At 39.2% G+C, this 20,194-nt stretch overlaps 1 protein-coding gene across 1 annotated transcript; it reads right to left on the reverse strand.

The window, feature by feature from the left end:
• Positions 1-10,315: 10,315 nt before the first annotated feature.
• Positions 10,316-14,154, reverse strand: Gng11 (G protein subunit gamma 11). Its single transcript, XM_051151989.1, has 2 exons — positions 13,946-14,154; positions 10,316-10,766 (listed from the first exon to the last, which is right to left on the reverse strand). The coding sequence occupies exons 1-2, from the start codon at positions 14,039-14,041 to the stop codon at positions 10,641-10,643; spliced, it is 222 nt and encodes a 73-aa protein (XP_051007946.1). The 5' UTR covers positions 14,042-14,154; the 3' UTR covers positions 10,316-10,640.
• Positions 14,155-20,194: the final 6,040 nt, after the last annotated feature.

The following is a 20,194-nucleotide window of genomic DNA, read 5'->3' on the forward strand; positions in this document are numbered from 1 at the left end:
CATCATTTCTTTTTGTGGTAGAAGATAAAATGATGAGAGTAACCAAGACATCATACTGTCAACTCTACAATGTCTTCCTCCAGAACCATTACCCCCCCCCCCCAACACACATACAAAGCACCCAAAGTTCTACAGTCACAATCCTTAACTTGCAGCCACTTCCATTTCAGGAGCAGTAGCACAACACAGGACAGACCACACCTAGCCAAGGACAATTGTCCAGGAGGAGAGGCTGCACTTTGAATGAGTAAAGTCAGTTTATCTTCCCCAGCAGTAATGACTTCTGGTTGACCAGCTCTCAAAACCAGAACTGAGACAGCAAGCATACTTGACAAGGACTGAATTATTATTTTTTATCTCTTGCTCATTGTCCCAAATCTTCCTCTTAAACTTATTGCTAATGCTTATAACTCAAATGGACTTGTTGCCACTTAGTCCTCTTTATTGCTTTGTCTTTTCAGGATGCACATTGATTACACTTCTTTTCTCTGATTTCACAAGTACTTACTATTGTGCTTGCCATACTGGGCGTAAGTGGCCATATCTAGCTTGTAGCTGTAGGTGCTGCTAGAGTCAGGATGTTTGCCCTTAAACTCTGACAATAGGTTTAATTCTGTTTTGTCACATATTGATATCAAGCTGTACCCTATTCTTAGTTCTTTATACGGTACAGAACAGTGCAGTGTCTTTCACTAGGTGACTCCATTTCTTAGTTTTGAATTTAAATATAATTATATCATTTTCTCTCTTCCCTTTCTTCCCTCAACCTTTCCCTTGTATTTTCTCCCCTTTCTCTCTTTCAAATTCATGACTTCCTATTTCTTTTATTATTGTTATAAACAAGACCTGAACAAGGGCCACACTAATAGACATGTTAACACAATAAAGAGAAATCTCATGGTGCCTCCACCATCCACAGAGAACTACAGCAACTCCATTTTACAATCAGCATTTTGACAGTGCAGAGGCATTTTCAAAGATACACAACACCTGTCCAGCATCACCCATGAGATACAGACTTGGCAAATAACTTGTTGCTAAAAGTTAAAAGTGTCATGCTATAAATGTATCTATTTCTACATGGACCCGTGGATGTTTTAAAATCATAGCACGAAAATCAGGTACAAGAATTCATAAAACAGATCACACCGGGGAAAGAGTGATCTGAATCCTACAAAGAGGAAGAAACCTAACACTGCGGCTACAGTCTTTTGTCATCTTACATAACTCAGTGTATATGCCAAGGGACAGACAAGCACAGAACTCCTGACTGTCCCAAAAGACTCAGCTCTGTTTGTTCCACGTTAACGATGTGGCCTATTCAAATTGCAGGCCACCCATTTGTCCATTTGGGTTAGATTCTGCACTTTACCTCTGCTGCATCCACGATCCTGCGCCTCCTTTACATAGCTTGATTCACCCCTGAGACCGGGCTCAATTCTGATCCTGCAGTTTATCCTATATCTGATCCATGCAGAGATTGTATATCTTCATCTGCCTTTTGCCTCTGTTTTCAGTGTAAGCCTCTTTAAACCCCTTTACCTCTATATGGCCTTTAAAAGCCTGTTATGAAAATGATGTAACTCACAAATATACATATATTGATATTTCTGTGTGATGCTGAGCTCTGACAGTCAGTATTAGTCGTTAAGACTGGAATAAGAGAAGCCGTGTTTGCCAACTGCCAGCTACCAAGGGAAATCTGGAATCCTTGGCAAATTTCACCCAAGCAAACCAATATAGCTTGTGAATTTAACCTTATTCAATAAATTCTGACATTTTGAAAAGGCAACATATGAATGCCTACATTTCTGACAAAGCACACTTACAGCACCACATGAGGTGTGAGGATTGATAAGTTCTCACATTTGACCATGTCCCCTGGAGGGGGAGACCTGGTGGCACTCAGAGGAAGGACGGCAGGTTGCCAAAAAGAGACTCGATACCCTATGAGCATATACAGGGGGAGGTAATCCCCCTCAGAAATAGTCATAGGGGAGGGAAATAATGGGAAAATGGGGGAGGGAGGGAAGAATGAGAGGATACAAGGGATGGGATAACCATTGAGATGTAACAAGAATAAATTAATAAAAAAAAAGATAAGTTCTAAAACTCGAATTTGCATTGTGCCTTTTCTCACACCACCGCTGAAGCCCTCCTTTTCCATATGTTTCGTTGTATTCATTTTACTGTCCTGATCTTGTCCCCATGTTTTCTTTTCATCATCAAACCTCATGAATTATCCAGATACAGTTTTTTTTTTTTTGTCCCACACATTCCCTGGGTTTATTTTGATTGGCTTCCACAGACCAGGAGTACACCTGTAACCCTTGGCCTTTAGGCAGACTGATTGCAAAATGGCTTTAGCTTGCTACCATCCCTCGTGTCTGTGCCTGTTATCATGTGTCTCTTTGCAGCTTTCCCTCTCTAGAAGGAGCATCTCTTTTCATTCTCCTGGAATCTGATGTATTCTAATGTGTTGCATTGGAGAACTAAGTACAGGGTAAGTGATGGTGTCCAGGTCTTTTCCTAGGTCTTAGCTACATTTTACCTTCTGATCTCTCAGTCTTAGAAGCCTAGGGAAGCCTGTGGAAACATAAATGTCATCTGACCTAGTCACCTGCCTTGCCTCAGTCAACTTCTAGCCAATATCCAATAATCAGCAGTCTCCAACTCATCTAATAGCTTAACACAGATGTTCTAGTAAAACCAGCCAAGACCAACAGACGCAGAGCCAGAGAAGCTATTGGTGTGATTGTAAGCAATACTAGGTATCTTGTTTTAAGTCACAGTTGAAATAGTCTTTTACCCACAGTAGCTAAAAAGGTACTTCAAAAATGTACAATTAGCGATGGCACACTCAATTAAGTAGGTGATTCTTTCTGTTTTTATATAAATTGGATGAAATGGCTTCTTAGTTTGCCAATCTATATTCAATAAATTAACATTTCTTTTTAGTTTAATACACATTTTTCTCCTTTGCTTAAGCAACTTACTGTCTCTTTCATGAACTATTACCAGAAAAAGTCAAGAATGTCCTAGTCTAATAATTTATTTATTATTCCTCCCAAGCAAATCTACAATAAAATTGGTTTAGTATTTGATAAATGTCACTGTCATTTGTTGCAACTGTCTGTTCTGAGAGCATGTGAACAATGCTTCATGAACTCGATGACAAAGTGTTATATTTATAGACCTTTCACACTCATTATTCATTTGTTAAATGAAATTTAAGTGAATGGCTTTAAGTTTTTTAAACTTTATTCTTCACTTATGTTGGTTACTTGCCTAGTTCTATGACAATAGCAACTTTAAAAAGGAAGGATTTGTTTTGGCTCCTAGGTCCAGTAGTGCATCATGTCAGAGAGCTGTGGCAGCTACACGCTGGTCGCATGCCTTCGTAGTCAGGAAGCAGAGGGCCGTGATGCTCACTAGCTCCTCTTCTCCTTTTTATTCAGTCTGGAATGTTACCTCAGGGAATGCTACAGCCAACACCCAGGGTGGATCTTCCTGTAACATTATGCCGGACAATCTTCACACAGATCCCCACAGATCTGCTTCCATAGTAATTCTAAACCTCATTAATTTGACAGTTAAGATTAACCATTACGCTACCATGCTGAAACACTTAAATATTAAAACATATGAATTCATTGGCTCACATTTGCAATCTTATTCCAAATGTGTGTGTGTGTGTGTGTGTGTGAGTGTGTGTGTGCGTGTGTGCGTGCATGCATGTGTGCGGCAGAAATTAGCATGAAATTCTTTTTTACATTTATGAAAAGAAGAACACAGAAAATCAGGTCTGGATACTGGTAATTAGAGAGCAAGCTCTGCGTCAGTACAAAACCCCATCACCAAAGGAAGCATTTAAGCAAGAGTGGATCTTAAACATCTCTCAAGCAGGCATTGAACTATAGCAGATATCAGAATTTTCTCAGTATATTTACAGTGTTGGAATATAAATTTAAATATTTGTCTCTTCTTGGATTGAGATACATGTAAGTTTTGTGCTATTTGAAAATACTCAATGAGACAAAACCAAACTCCTTCTTTTCTTACACTGTATTAGATCTGTGAAAGTTTAAGTGTTTTGTCATTGCTATGAAATCACTGATATATACTTACATGTACTCTGATTACTTCTGAAGAAATTTGATGCTGCTTACTGATAAATAGCTATGAGCATTAATCTATGGGTGTTTTATAGGGCTTAACATTTCTAGTTATAGTCCAGGGCATTAGACTCATTCATTCCCAAATGAAGACTGTAAAATCTATTATTTAGCATCTGTCTGTCTCAGACTGCTATAGGACTAGGCTGAAGTGAGCCACGCTGAAGCTCATAGTTACTAAGTTTTTGCAGAAGAGATTTTGTGGCACTCGCAAACAGCTTCCTAGAGGTGGCTAAATAGCCCTTAATAATTGGCAATTTTCAAGAAAATCACTATAGGCAATCTACATAATTCATGTAGCTTTCGTCAGATAACTTCTGGTGTTAACATGAGAGATTATATTACTCAACAAGTGAGCAAAAGCTATTTGATGTATAATTAGAATTCATCACTGTCAAAGTAATTTAGAGTTGTGATTTTTTTTTTATGAAAGCCAAATTCATACAATTGGCACAGCTAAAATTACTATAATTGTATTAGACTGTGATTACAGAAACCCAATGAGCCGACCAACCAAGAGGACTAAAATGAGGTCCTTTAAAACGTTACATCAAACATCGAGGTCAAGCTTTTCTAGGCTGTAGTAACCGGTTTTAACTGTGCTGGAAGACAGAGCAGATGGTCAACTATCTTACAGTTCTGTTCATACCTCTACTGCATTGGCTCCTGCAAGGAAAATAATGTTGCAAAGTGTCTAAAGAGTAGGTCGCTGCTTCTAATTGCTACATGACTAAGCAAATTATGCATCATATCCCACAAAATACTTTCAAGAACTAAATGAAATATTCGGTGTAATAAAATTATTACAATTCTGAGAAAAAATATCACTTATATGGATAAGGTAACATGCTCATCATCCAAAATACCCCAAACTACTTTCTGACTTAACCTATTTTATGCAACATAGTTTCCTGTAGTCTCGCAGTATGGGTAGTAGAGGTTACCTCTGACATGGACTCTGGTGCTCAGTCATTGGTCACTTCCGCCTGGTGGCGCAGCCTTCCCAGAGCACAGAGAGAGAGGATGGAGGCAGTCCAGATGAGACTTGATAAGCTGAGGTCAGACAATAGGGGAGGAGGGCTCCCCCTTTCTGAGGACTAAGGGAGGGAAGAGAGGGGAGTAGATAAGGGAAAGAGGGTGTGACCAGGAAGAGATGAGTGGGGAGGGGATACCATCGGGATGTAAAGTAAACAAATTAAAACAAACAAACAAGCAGAAAGGCCTACCCAGTATGAAAAAGAAAAGTTAAAGATAACAGGTTAAAATTGTATTGGATACCAGCTCACAAATTGCACAAGCTTAAAAAGAAAAATCTAAAAGCATGTCAAATTAACTTAAGTCATTGGAGGTCAGATCTGGTGCCAATAAACTAATCTGGGCAGCACACTGGAAAAGATAGTACAGCATTTCCATTCTCTATCAGAACTGCACAGCTCCCAAGACAGCTTCAAAGAAAGCTTCCATTCCCAGCTGGTCCAATATTTCAGACATCACACACAGGACTTCTATTACGCCTGGAATTACTCAACATTTAGACACTGGACCGCAAATGCTATTCCTAGCTTGTTTAACCATTTCCCCCCATTTTATTTGAGCCCCTAGAAGATATTATTTGTCCTAAATCAACTGAAAGAAACCTGAAGGATTATTTCACAGGTTTTGGCCTTAATGTTATCAGTATTTTTTTTTAATTTAGCATTGAAAAGATTATATCTTCATTCTGGCCTCAGTTGTTTCTAAGGATAAGTTTATTTAATTCAAGATTTTCTTCCTTAATACAAAATGTAATACTTACCTGTGGTTTTACAAATACTGTTTCATGGGGGCCAGTGAGATGGTTCCATGGTTAAGAGCACTTTCTGGTCTTACAGGGGATCCAGGTTCAGTTTCTAACACCAATACAGAGGCTTAAAACCATCTTTTCCTCTTGGGGATCCAAAGCTGTTTTTCTGGTTCCTTGGACACTCAGGCATTCACATGGTGCACAAAAGGTCATGCAGGAAAACACTCACACACACAAAATAAATATGAATATTTTTAAAAAGTATTGTCTCCTTTTTAAAAAAGTATTGTCTTCTTAGTTTTAAGCTATTTGATTATGATACATCCTAGTGTAAATTTCTATAGCATTATCTATACATACGTGCTTTGACCAACTTCTTTAACTTGTGCTTTCTATCTTTGGCAAATTTCTGGAAACTTTTATTTACTATGCTTTTCTCTTACTGATTAGTCAGTTCTACACTTTTCTTTCTGTTTCTACAGTTTTGATTATACCAATTTAGTCCTTTGTTGTTGTTTTGTAAATTTGTTTTTTGATTTGTCTTTGGCAGTGCAGCATGAGGAAAGCCTATCTTTAAGACCACTCCTTCCGTGCTGTCATCCCTGACTCCTGTTGAGACCTACCCAACGAGGGCAACACACTACAATGTCTACTAAGGACTTTCATATAACTTTTACTACTTAGGTCAAATTGTCTCTCCCCCCCTTTCATCTTTTTTTGGAACTATAAGAAACTTTATAATTGATGTTAAAACTTTATTACGATGTTTGCTTTACAATTTTTTTGTTTTTTGGGTTTTTTGTTTCTTTTTTTGTTTTTATTGTTGTTTTGTTGTGTTTTTTAATATATTTTATTAATTTATTCATATTATATCTCAGTTGTTATTTAATCCCTTGTATCCTCTCATTCCTCCCTCCCTCCCATTTTCCCCCTACTCCCCTCCCCTATGACTCTGACTGAGAGGGACCTACTCCCCCTGTATATGCTCATAGGGGATCAAGTCTCTTCTTGGTAGCCTGCTATCCTTCCTCTGAGTGTTTTTGTTTTTTGAAGTAAGGTTTTTCTGTATAGCTCTGGTTGTTCTGAACAGTCTCAGTAGATCAAACTGGCCTCTAACTCCCAATGATTGACCTACCTCTGCCTCTGAGTACTGAGATTAAAGGCCTGTGCCACTACCACCTGGCATCCTTTACAATTCTTATGATGCAATTCTAACATTTGAATTCCACTGTAATTGACATTAGCTGATTATCTTATCACAATCAAATTACAGGTTTGCTGGAATTCTTATGCTAACAATTTTAAGAACATTTTAGTTTGTATGAAAGGATCCTGTTGTTCCTGTGCTATTTTCCCAAGTGGTGTGGTTTTGGTTGTCAGATTCTAGAACAAAGAACAATGCATTCTCTCTCTCTCTCTGTCTCTCTCTCTCTGTCTCTCTCTCTCTGTCTCTCTGTCTCTCTCTCTCTCTCTCTGTCTCTGCCTCTGTCTCTCTCTCTCTCTTTGTCTCTTTCTCTCACACAGACACACACTATCTATCTATCTATCTATCTATCTATCTATCTATCTTCTATCTATCTATGTATGTATCTATTTACTCTTTCTTTCAGTTGCAAGAAGCTAAAGATGGCCCCATTGGACTTGTACTCCGTATGTAGCAGAAGCTTTAAGCCCCTAACCCTGTTGCTTCTGTCCCCTCAGGTCCTGAGATTGAGGAATACACCATTTTATATTCTGGCAAACTATGTGTGTTCATTTGGTAAGAATTTTACCTATAGCCAATAATCTATGTTCTTTTCCAATGTCTTTGTTCAAAATTTAAGAACAATGAGTGATAGCGTGAGGCTTCTTTCTCCCTGCTGCTGCTGTGCAAGGGAAGAGAACACAGTACTGACAAAAACAAACACAGAAACAAATGAGTTAGAAATGAACACAGAGAAGAGATGTTACCAGTGAATTTTGAAAAATACAAAATCCATTTAGAGAAGGATTGATAAGCTTTTCAATAAAGGGTGTTGGAGCAGGGAGTTATCTACTCGGAAATCCATAGAGAGGTGAGACCTCTATCAGAACAGTGAGTCAAAATGACTCACACACTCATAGCATCAAACTTTTAGAAGGCATGTAGAAGAAAATATTTGAGGCTAGGAGCATGCATTTAATTGTTAGCCTTGACACCAAAATTCTGATCCATAAGAGGAGAAATTAATAAGTTGTCTTGAGTCCGTGGATTTTAAGACAATGCATAAAACATGGGAACCATTTGTGGTCTAATGCTGATTGATTATACAATTGTATAGTTGAAAGGAACTGAATGTATGATTTAAATTCTACTTAATAACTTCTTACTTGCTAAATGTTCTTCTATAATATATTCAAATAAGTATTTTTTTCATATTTTCCCATTGCAAGTTATCATTTATCACTTGAAACACAAGATATTATGCTTCTCTGCATTGGCTAGGTTACAATGCTGAAACAGAGAAAAAGGGAATTTAGTAAAAACACCTACAAGCTTGGTTATTTATTGAGAAAACAGAAGTTGACTGAATAATTTGTTGCATGATTGAAAGAGACATTAGAAATAAAGTGTAGGATGTGGCTGGATGTATGGGTGGGAAAACAGGTATGCACTGGCATACCTTGTGTATGCTTGGTATACCCTGCTCCACAAGCAGTTAGGAAAAGAAGGTTCTGTTTTAACCTCTGTAATTATTTAGTATGAGTAACCAGAATACACTTTGCTTCCTTATGCAAAAAAGAAAACCTCATAGACAACTATAAGAAATAAGCCAGCTTATTAGAATAAAATTTAATAAGCACCAAGAACTAAAATCACATGTCACATTAAATGTAGTGACATTTTTATAATTCCTGATTGTTTGATGGTTCTTCTTGCTGTTGGTGGTTTATTGTATTTATGTGTAATAGTATAAATGTATATTTAAAAAAGAAAAGTAACAAAAAGAAAAAACTGTTAAAATAGTAAAATAAAATAAATGATTTCTCTTAGAAGATACAAGTTTGAAAATAAAGTATTGCTCTATTTCATGAAAAAAAAATGTTAAGTGATAAATAGCAGAAACACACCCCAGTTATCTGCTGTTCCATGGTGCTTGGAAGAAATATTTCCTCAATACTCCTAACCCCGCCCCCCCCTCGACACACACCCTCCAAGGTACATGGTGCTTTGAGCTAAAATTATCCCTCGGCTCTCACTAACTCCAATTGATGTCATCACTTGAAAAATGGCAGGAAATGGTCCCTGCGTTAAGTCTGATATACTTGCTTTTTCAAAAGCCTGAGTATCCTGTTCCCTTGTTGACAGGGGAAGAAACAGACTATGCAAGTGAGGAGGCTGACTGTTGGGGAAGCTACTGGAGGCATGGGTTCTCTGGTTTGGCTTAGAAGAGCAACCCACAGACCTAACCCAGAGAAATGATACCCAGGAGGAAAAGTATTGGCTTTGGGTGCCACATGTAATACCATAGAGTGAGTTAGTAACTATACCTAGTTGAAGTAGAACTTGATCGTGTAGGTTTTGTTTTACCTTTGTCCCAAGTCTGTAGCGATGTCCAGACAAGAGACAGGGGAGAAATGAAAAAGATTTTTCAAGAGGAAGAAAGGCCTTTTCCAGTGAGGCCTTAGCCACAGGTGCTTTCGCAAGGACTTCAGCAGGAATTGTATCTGGGCTGTCCTCCATCCTGCCTAAAACTACAGAAGCTCAGCTCACAGTGGAAAGTGGGGCTGGAGGAAGATGCATGCAGTACACAGCAGCAAAAGTAGAATGAATTCAGTGCAGGAAGTTTCCACAAACTGACCAGGAAACATCTAACTCATGTTTTAAATTAGTCAAAAGTCAGTGTTGCTTTTAGGGAAGGAAAAAAAAAAAAAAAAAAAAAGGACCACGCTTAACCGGGCCTGCAATGGGTTGGCAGAGTGGGTGCAAAATATTAAAAAATCTTCTGAGATACCAGCCAGTGGTGGCCAACTAAGCACTACTGGGAGAAGGATTTTTTTTTTCCGATTCACAGTCCTGTCCCTTTCCCAAGGACACTGCTACAGGGACACTTTGAACCAGAGCTAAATGATCCAGACCAGGGACGTGCTAAAGTAGACTTGGTTTGGCAGGGTTCCTGGCTCACAGCCTGACTCCTGTTAATGTCATTAGGAATTCTATGGGCTCCCGCCCCTAATAGTTAAAGTTACATCAAACACATTCCAGAAGTCAGAATGTTGGCACAGTAAACACATGAATCGAGGAGAGCTGGACTGCAAAACACATTCCTAATCTTAGGATACTAAGCCCCAAATAGGAGAAGAGTTACAGAAGGAAACTCAGCTGATAATGAAAGAAAAGTGCTGTCTTTTAAGGCACCACCACTAATTTTCCCAAGACAAAACTTTATTGGAGGCAGCAAGGGGTATCCTGAAAGGAGAGAGTTCTGCTTTCATCCCATGACTGCATGAAAGTGTGCGTCGTCAGAGCGAAGGTGAGAAGCAGATATGTTTCGTACATAAACCGCTCGGAGAGTGTTTACAACCATCTTTCTCAATTTCATTCCCCCCCCCCCCCCTTTAACATGCACTTTGACTTCATGTGAGGGGAAATTAAACAAACAAATAAACAAACAAAAAGAAAAACTTGCCCCAACTGGGAATAGAGTTTCCCCCAGAGTTAATTAGGAAATGACGCAGCTGCCCTTTTCTTTAAAGGGGTTCTTGTCTTCTGGGATTCCCTTGACCAAGGGATCCTCTCCAGAGCGCTCTTCGATGTAGTTCTTTATTTCCTCAGAGCATTTGGACACCTGGAGCACAGAAAAAGGGGGAAATCAAGAGAAATAAATTAGGTCAAGGATATTGAACTTTCCCACTGGCTCTTGTGAGGTTCTTATATATATATTTAAAAATAATGTATTTTTAAAAATTCTACCTATAACCTAAAATTTTATTCTATTTTTATATGTCATATACTCTATGAGAAAAGCACTTTATCATTCAAGAAATATTTTGAAAGTCACTGTTCATCCATGAAATTTTTTATTCTTACTTGTTCAGTGATTTCCTAACTCCCTAAAATACAAATACAACAAATCTATCATGTTCAAATTCTCTGGATAACAGACAGATGTTAGACAGTCCCAGATGTTAAAGGCTGTGCCATACCACAGCTCTTACAGAGGGCTGCATACCATATTCCAGACCTCCACACAGTTGCACTGTTATTAGTACTCACGGAAGTGGTGGCAAAGGCTGATGGGAAATGCTAGACTTGTCCGCATGTCTCACTCTGAGTCTTGCCTCAGACCTCCTCTTACGAGTAAAAAAAAAAAAGATTATAATAAAAGCTTTCCTAGAGGCTTGGCAGGAAATCAGCTTAAACTTGTCTTCTCACGGAAAAGATTGAATAGATTTTTCTTTTCTTTTTTTCTTTCTTTAAAAAAAAATTCTATCCTTAGGAGACAAGTATGCAGATTTACGTTTTTTAAAAGGATAATAAATGAGGAGTGAAAAGCAAAACTGAGCGTTTGCAAAAAGGTCTGGTTTGTGAGTTAAAAGTTTGAAGTACTATTAACAATGGTTTGTTTGAGCCTTTGAGTGAGTTTCACTAAATATGGTTACATATATGTCTCCAAACATGCATAATTATTTATAAGTAAGTGTACACACCACAGTGTTGTCACATCATGGACAATCATGAAACATAAACTAGTAATTAAAAACATAATGAGATTCAAAAATAAGCAGAAATCTCATTATTTCAATATTTCCTCCCCATACTGTAAAGCGCCGCTTACGTGGCAGTGTGTAGAACTTACTGGTCCAAAGTTCAAAACTAGGTCAAACTATTACAGGGATTGATGTGATAATACATGAGATTTCCAAGAATCTAACTGTTGCTGGCAGCTATAGTGTGTATGTCTTAAAGGAATTCTCAGAGCTGGTAAAGGGAGCGTGTGTTTCTAGTGAAACATCTGGATAAGCTCAGGGTCCCCATTGTTCTTGCAGAGGCTCTTTCGCCGGGTTTCTGAAAATGTCTGCAATCTCTGAAAGTGGATACTTGCTCCTTCTCTGATGAAGAGGATCCATCTGACCAATGATTACTCACTGGAGCTAGATGTAACCTGTGAACTTGTCTCTTTGGCCTGAGCAGAGCACGTGCCTCAGGTGTTTGCCAAAGATTGGCAGGATAACTCGGAGGGCACCAGGAGAACCACTCCTGAAAGTACCTGCCTTGTGGTTCCCTGCGGTTTTAAGTGAGGAACTGCTTATCCTTTCGGGGAATGAAGGGTTTTTCTTCTTTCAAGTGAGGGGATGAATGGAATGTAAAGGCCACCATGCTTACTTGGCCTGACTACAATCCTCTATACTTTATACTGAAAATACAATGTTTGAGAACTGTGGGCAGTTAGATGGCCCTCTTTGGGTCCAGGAAGATTCACCGTAAGTCTTTCTGTCTTCCTAGAAGACACCTAGAGTTTTCTGAGTTGGACAGCCTGGGATGTAGGGTGTGTTCCAGGGGTGGGGTGGCTGACAGAGAGAAACTGTAAGTAAATGATGCTTGATTTTTATGCTGACACACCAGGATGCTGCCTGGTATCTAAATTGAAACTTGAAGATGAAACATGTCCTTTCCCCTACCTTGCAAGTGCTACACAGTAATGCTAAATATTCCAACATCCCAACTTTGAAAAGGTAAAGTGTGGCTTCAGCACTCATGATGCTGTCCTCAGACTGACACTTTGTCATCAGCCAAAACATCCTTCTCAAGAAACAAGGCTGTCCCATGGTCCGGACAACTGCTGTATTCTTCTAATCACTAGATTTCTTAAAGTTGCAAGAAAAGATGTCCCAGCAAAATCTAGGAACCGTATGAATTTGTATGAAGCAACAGGCTAAGTCTGAGGGGAAAATACATAAAAAGGTAAAACTCAAAATCTTCCAGCATCTTCCAGTAATTGCTGAGGAGTACTGAGACTTTTCAGTGTTTTTTATTATTGGCTTCATTTCCATTTCTTCAAAACATTTTTAAATATTAAAATGTAAACAGAAGGTAAAAATCAAAGAACCCAGGGTGTGGCTCAGAGATGATGATCACATACACCATGTCCCAAGTTTGAACCTTAGCAGACCCAAATTTTTAAAAATAAAATCAGTTCAAATTTTTCTTGCTGTGGAGAAAAGAATGATTTTCTTCAAAGTGGACACGCTGTCCAAAACCTTTTTTCTGAACTATGCATTGCCTGAAGAGAAGTTAATATAGTGAGGGCTCCTACTGCCAGTGAGAAATTGAAGTAAAAATTCCAAGCCTTCCATGGAGTTTCAACGGAGACTCCTGGATATTTTTTCATTGACTGGTTAGGCTGGTCTGGAACTCTTGACCCCGCTGCCTCCACATCCTAAGTGCTTGGGAATTGCAGGCATGTACTGCCACACCCAAATGGTAATTTCTTTTCGTTTGCAACCATAAGCCCTTCAGTATAAATTACACATTTATAACCAAATTTAAAAAAAAAAAAACCACTATGTTAACCATTTGCAATTTACAAGACAAATTGGAAATAGCATAAAAATTTTAAATAAATAACAGAAATTCAGGCAGTTTGCTCTCAAGTCCCTGTGGAGTCAGGGTCTTCGCAAAAGCAAAGCTAAAGCGGTTGGGGGATTTTAAAGTGCGGTTTTACAAAAATTCTCTCATACAATCCCCTTCCCAGAATGGAAGCCAGATGTCCTTTTCGGTATTTATTTGTCTCCCATGTTTGGAACATCTCCCATCTTGATGACATTTGGCTGTATATTCCTTACTAGCTCCTGGCTCCTTTAGCCTCTTGTGGACTCCCCCGCATCATGTAGCAGCTGCCAGCCTCCGTCCACCAGAGCCCCCTTAAAGAGGAGCTGCCAGAAGAAAACGCCGAATTCTTTAATCAGAAAATCCTGACCTTGGCACATTTCTGAGAGGGAGTTCTGGGAGAGCCCTCCGCCTTACCTGTTGTCTCTGCAACTTCACTTCTTTGCGAAGTTGCTCGACTTCCATCTTCAGCTTTTCCTTTTCTGGCAGATCCTCGATGTGAAGGGCAGGCATCTCTGCCTCAGACCTGGGCCCAGAAGTCAGCCCCAGAACTGGACTCAGAAGTCACTTGCGCAAGAGAGCCACTGGAAGCGCCCAGAAATGGGACGCTTCCCCCAAATACCCGCCCCCCCCCCCCTCCGCGCGCGCAGGACGTGACTGGCTAGGGAACCGCAGCTCCCTGCTCCCCAGGGGCTAAGGCTTCCTGCCCAAGCCTGCTCCCGATGGCCTTTCCCAGAGTCCAAGCAACTTCAAGGCGGCTTCTCCTGGCCCCACCAGTCCTGTATCCCCAGGCAGCTTGCCGAGGGTTAAGTATAAGACATTCTCCTTGGCTGCTCTGGGCAGGCAGCAGACCCTGCAGGACCAGATCTCAGCTCTGGGCAGGCCTGGCACAGGACCTTTGCCACGCCCAAGGGAGCTGCTGGGCTGGAAACAAAAATTTTACTTTTGTTCCTTTAGGGTGTGTGTGTGTGTGTGTGTGTGTGTGTGTGTGTGTGTGTGTGTGTGTGTGTGTGTGTGTGTGTGTGTGTCCAGCTTACATCCGGGTTTTGTTTAAAGCCAGGAAAAGGACACTACTCAGCAGGAAAGAATGGTCCTTCACCTCTTCAAGTTTTAAAAATACACAGCATATAAGCATATAACTTTTCCATATACTACGTAGCAGGGAAAGTGGGTATTTTGAGCCGGAAAAGAAGCGCAGTCATAGGGGAGGGGAATAAGGGGGAAAGGGGAGGGAGGGAAGAATGGGAGGACACAAGGGATGGGATAACCATTGAGATGTAACAAGAATAAATTAATAATAAAAAATTAAAAAAGAAAAAAAAGAAGAAGCGCAATACGGAACTCACTAGGTCTCAGAAATATCTACCAAATACTTGTGCTGACACATTTCATGTGGTTTGCTAAAAAGCTTAAAAGGCTTTTCACAGAAATATGTTTGGAGGAAAGAAGTGGTTTGAGACACGGGTGTTTCCTGTCGTTAAATGACCGTCTGCATTCTCAGTAACAGAGTTTTCATGTTGGGGGAAGAAAGACGTTTTGTAACCCCGGCAGGCTAAGAGGACATCATGAGAAGACTGACAGACGCTTACAACCCCCTCCTCTGCCTCTCCCACCCCCCACGGCTTAGTAGTACACAGAGAGGTAGGGGTAGGTTTCTTGCTTTAAGGTTATAAAGTCCCAGTGGACTTCTGTTCCTCCATGTAAGCGGCAGAGTCACTTAGGATGGCTCTCCCCACTTTCTAGAAAGTAAAGTTCACGGAGGTACAGCAGCGGATAGCCAGGAACGTGTCAAATGGGAAATATTTGAACAGGCAGTGTCAACCTGTAGGAAATCTGCCCTTGCGGTACAACATTCCCTATTCTCCCCAGAGAACCTCCCAACTAATAGTTAAATTTGGACGAAGAGTGGAGGCGTTAGCTGAATATTTCAAGGTACCCAACCTTAGATACTGGTAATTGTTTAGTAAGGACAAGCTTTGTTTGTGCAGTTTCTCACCAGGCTTTGCCCACTGTCCTCGCTGAATATATTAAGATGAAAAGAACAATGAGCTATTTAATGAGCACTGTTTGGTAGTCCTCCCAGCTCTTCCCAGAGCCATCGTCGAAAAAGTCACTCTCGTTCTAAAAAAAATATGAGTCAGGGGAGGAGGTGAGTTGCAGAGGTGTCTCTAAGCGTATCTGACTACGATCAAGAAACCCAGAAAATGTTTAGACGCCCCACTTTCTGTATTTGAAACACCAGGATGTCCCAGACTCAGAGTTGGACCCTCTGACACAGCTTTGCTTGTTAGTAAACAGTCAAAACAGACCCACATCTGTCCAAAGGGCCTAGTCATTGCTTTAAATTCCCTCTTTCTTGGCCTTAAAAGGCTGGCCAGAAATAGCTCAAGTGAGCTAGTGGAAGTAATGTGGGTTAAAGTAAGTCCTATACCAAAATTAAATAAGTTGATTAAGAAAATTATGAAAACATATGTCTGCATTAAATGATCTACTATTTTCACCTGTACATTTCTTCCTTGTGAGTCAACTAGTTCCAAGCAAGTATACATATTTATAAATCCATATTGGTTCATGAGCATTTGCCTCAATATGTGAGACTTAAATTAGAAAGTCCATGTATTAATCTATGATTTTTGCTTTCATTCTCAGACAATTCATAGTGTATTATCTTTTAAAAAACAAATTAACCTAAAACGTGAAATACTAAAATTTAATTATCACATAGCAATTTTCGAACAATGCTGTTTTTACTTGGCTTTAAGTGGTAAGATGAAGAGAGAACTTTAAAAACTTTGAAGACACCTGTAGATACCTACCTTTAAGAGCTGAGTTAAGGCAAGGAATTTCCCATGTATCCCTGCAGAGATGCTCCATCAGCGGTATTCAAGGGGAGTTTCACTTGTCTGAGTGCTTTTTTTTTTTCATTTTTCATACATGCTAAGCAAGAATTCAATCAGCCATACAGCACCCAGAGTGAAAAAACATTAAACAATTTTTCTTAAAAATAATTAAATTTATTTTGGCTGATTCAAATGTGGTAGCGACTTTACACTTACATTCTGTGTATTAGTCCACGAGAAGACTATTTACAGGGTACTGTGGCTGCAGTAGTAAGTCATATCATAAGGAAAGTACAGGTGTAGCCAGAAGTAAGCTTTCTTTAAACATCTCACAGGCTTTTCTCCAAAATTTATAGAAATCTGTTCAATAAGTAAAAGAGGCTAGGGAGATGACGTGACCAGTAAAGGCTCCTGGCACTGAAAACCTGAGGGCTTAAATCAGACCCCTAACAACCATGTGAAAGGCAGAAGTGGTGAAGCACGTTAATAATCTACGGCTACATAATGGGGTCTAGCCAGCTGAGGAGTTGCAGGTTTAGTGGAAGACTCAATCCAAAAAGCAGGGTGGATATACAAATGTGCAATAATATGGCACCACTATTGTGGGAAGAACCAAGTGCACTGTGCTTATACTCAAGGCTAACTCCACAGGAGGAAATTTGTGCTTGGTAGTATAAATCTGCTTTAATAAAATGGCTATGGCTAGGGAGGTCATAGACCCCGAGGGTAACTTACTAATATTATTTAGCTAAACTGGCATGCAGTCAAACTGCCTTCTTAAAACATGTTTATATTCATAGACAAATGCTACGCTCAGTCTTCATGAGAAAATCCACTTTCTAGGGAATGACAGTGAACACAGAGGCTCGTGGCTGCGCAAGAATCTGAAAATAAGTGACACGTGACTCGTTGGTCCTAAGAAAGACATATACGCTGTCCTTTCGAAGGCTTCGAAAATGTGGACAGTGTGGTGTGAAAAGAGTGTGAGATAGGGAGGTGGCTGCAAATGCCAACTTTTTGTCACAATTTTAAACTTAGAGTAGCCGCTGATTTCTGCGCTGAGGCCACACAAGAATGAGTCTCTTAGCTGTCAAGTATGGATGAAGGAGTGGCCTGACGGTCTCTACTGGCAAACTGTTGGCAACTGATTGATTCTGTGAGGACAGCTATTATTTTCAGTTGTCCACCTACTGATAGTACCACTTGGCTCACAAAATGAAACAATAAGACTTGGACTTGAAAAGGGGCTTGGGGCTTGAGTGTTGATAATGTAAGAAGAAAATGAGATAGTGTGTGGAGAAAGTAATCAGAATGTGTGTGTGCAAAACTAATCTTAATCAAAAAAATAAAAAAATACAGTGAAGACTGATAGCAGAAGATGTCTGGTATTAACCTCTGGCTTTCACACATGTACAAACACACACATACTACACACACACTCTCTCTCTCTCTCAAACACTAACACACTTACAATCACACACATGCACCCAGAAAAGTAACAATTTGCATTTTTTAAACTGTAAAAAACTCATGATCTTCAAATAACATTTTAAAATTTTCCACTATCTTCTAAATTGTTTTACAAATGTATCAAGTTTACTGCTAAAATTTTTATGAAGGAAGTTCTTTATAAAATATACCAAAAAAAAAAAAAAAAAAAAGAGGAAAAATACGTTGCAGTGAAAAACACCAACTTGGATTTTGGAACAATGTTCTGACCTTATTTTATTTTATGTGTTAAAACAAAGCAAAACAAAAACATTTTTTCTGCCTTTCTTTTGTAGGAAGAAATAAACTAGTTTACATCCCAAATTCTGCCTTCTGAAATCATAAAAATAAATGATAGTAAGTTAGGTTATTAAAATGGTTTCTTTAAGAAAGGTATTTTAGCACATACTTGACTCACTATTGATTCATCTGATATTTGTTTGAGCTTGATAAAAAAAATCTCATAACATTTTCTAGAACTTTATGCAGGTTAACCATATACATGAGCTTCCTGTTTCAGACAGAGGCGCTTTCAAATCACTGGATGACCTGATTCTGATATTTTAAACACCTCCACAGCTATTTGTAACTCGCTATGCTGAACAGTTTCCTTTCTCAACATTGTCACTGTAAGTCTTTAAATCCTACCACAAGTGATAACTGTTGTTGTTAAGGTTCCCAGCTTGCACACACAATGAGTTTCTTTTGCAACTGATGAAACTTGAGATCAGATTTAAAAAAAAAAAAATTCAAGTAAGTTCAACTCAATTCAAATAACACCAGGGTTGTTTTTCCCTCCTCTTTGGGCTACTCTTCTGGGTCTCCACCCTTCCTCCTCCCCCTTCTCCTCCTCCTCCTCCTCCTCCTCCTCCTCCTCCTCCATCTTCTTAGCCTTTTGGTACATTTTGAACTCACCCACATGCTCACATCTCAAAGTATACGTGATCAAATGCTAGACTCAACAGTTACTCACTCTTACTAATACAGCAGCAGACATCGTTAAGGAGCCAAACGCTGAAGCATTTTAGGAGATTTTGTTGTTCTTTGATTGTTGCTTTGTTTTTGTCTGCTTTGACCAATCCTCCTTAACCTAGTAACTCTTGGCCCTGAAATGAAGAAAGTATTTGAAGAAACCATTGTCATTTTCAACTGCGGCAGTGCTGTCTGAGAAAACAGCCACAACTTCATTTCCTTCAGGCTTGATATCTTTCTCTGCAGTTCTTCCCTTTGACTTCTTGCTTACTCAAAATACATCCAACAACACATATTTTGAATCAATAATAAACTTAACCTAGTGCCATAAGAATCCCGCCTTGCCTAATATAAATATTTACTCTGTTTTTTTTTCCCCCCTGTTCTTAATTGAACTAAATATCGATGAATCAGTTTAATTCTAGTAACAGTTTGTTATTAGGTTAAGTTGTTTCAAGGATGAACAGAACTTTTAAGCTTGGGGAAATTATGCTATAACATTGAAGTTAAGACCCTAAAAATTACATAAAGAAAGGTAAAGTAATATTAAATGACTTCAAAGGTATACAGAAATCATCTTGAAGGAGTGAAAGAAATTGTCTCAGAAAAGACAGCTTTCAAAGGGCTGAAATTGGAGTGGAAAGGCATTTCAGGTGTGGGGATCAACATGACCAAATTCAATGGGAAGATCAGGGCATCCTGTCAGTGACTCTTTATCTCTACAGGAATTCCACGGGGATTACAATGAGGCGTTTTATTGAGCTGTCTATGTGACTATTTCTGAGCTCAGAGATTTCAAATACCCAAATAAAGATCACCCTTAGTTCATTTTATACCTTTCAAAATGACATTTCAAAGAATTGGAGTTGCTTGTCCAAAATTCTCACTACAGTAGAAGAGCTGGGGTTTTACCTTTGAACCATCAGACTTCAGAGTCTGTATCAAATGGTAGGACAGAAACTAGAGATGTTAATTCAGAGTATATTTTGCATATTGCTGAATATCTTAACAAAGACTTCGCATTTAATTAGAAAGAAAAGGAAATATGGAATGCTTTGTTAAATAAACACTAACTCACAGGTGGAAAACTCCTCAGGATAGACTTCAGTCGAATAAATAATTACACATACTAATATCTTGGGTAGTAATGGACGCTATGGAGGAACAGAGAGTAAGGAAGATGAACAAAAATGCTGGGCTTGGTGGAATGAGGTTTTGTACTTCTAAATAGGAGAAAAATAATTTCTTCTCAGAAAAAATTGAGATTGCATAATTGCCCTGGAGCCTTTGTGGCATAAGGTATCTTAAATGAAGATGTGCAGCAAAGGATGTAGAAGCCTTCAGCCTATGACCCAGTGTCCTGACC

The sequence above is a fragment of the Acomys russatus genome, chromosome 10, assembly GCF_903995435.1.
Source record: "Acomys russatus chromosome 10, mAcoRus1.1, whole genome shotgun sequence".
Lineage (NCBI taxonomy): Eukaryota > Metazoa > Chordata > Mammalia > Rodentia > Muridae > Acomys > Acomys russatus.

Coding starts and splice junctions, on each gene's coding strand:
- Gng11 (XM_051151989.1), bottom strand. CDS start 14,041: ATGCCTGCCCTTCACATCGAGGATCTGCCAGAAAAGGAAAAGCTGAAG. Junction 10,767..13,945: donor TGAAGTTGCAGAGACAACAG/GTAAGGCGGAGG, acceptor TCTGTGCTCCAG/GTGTCCAAATGCTCTGAGGA.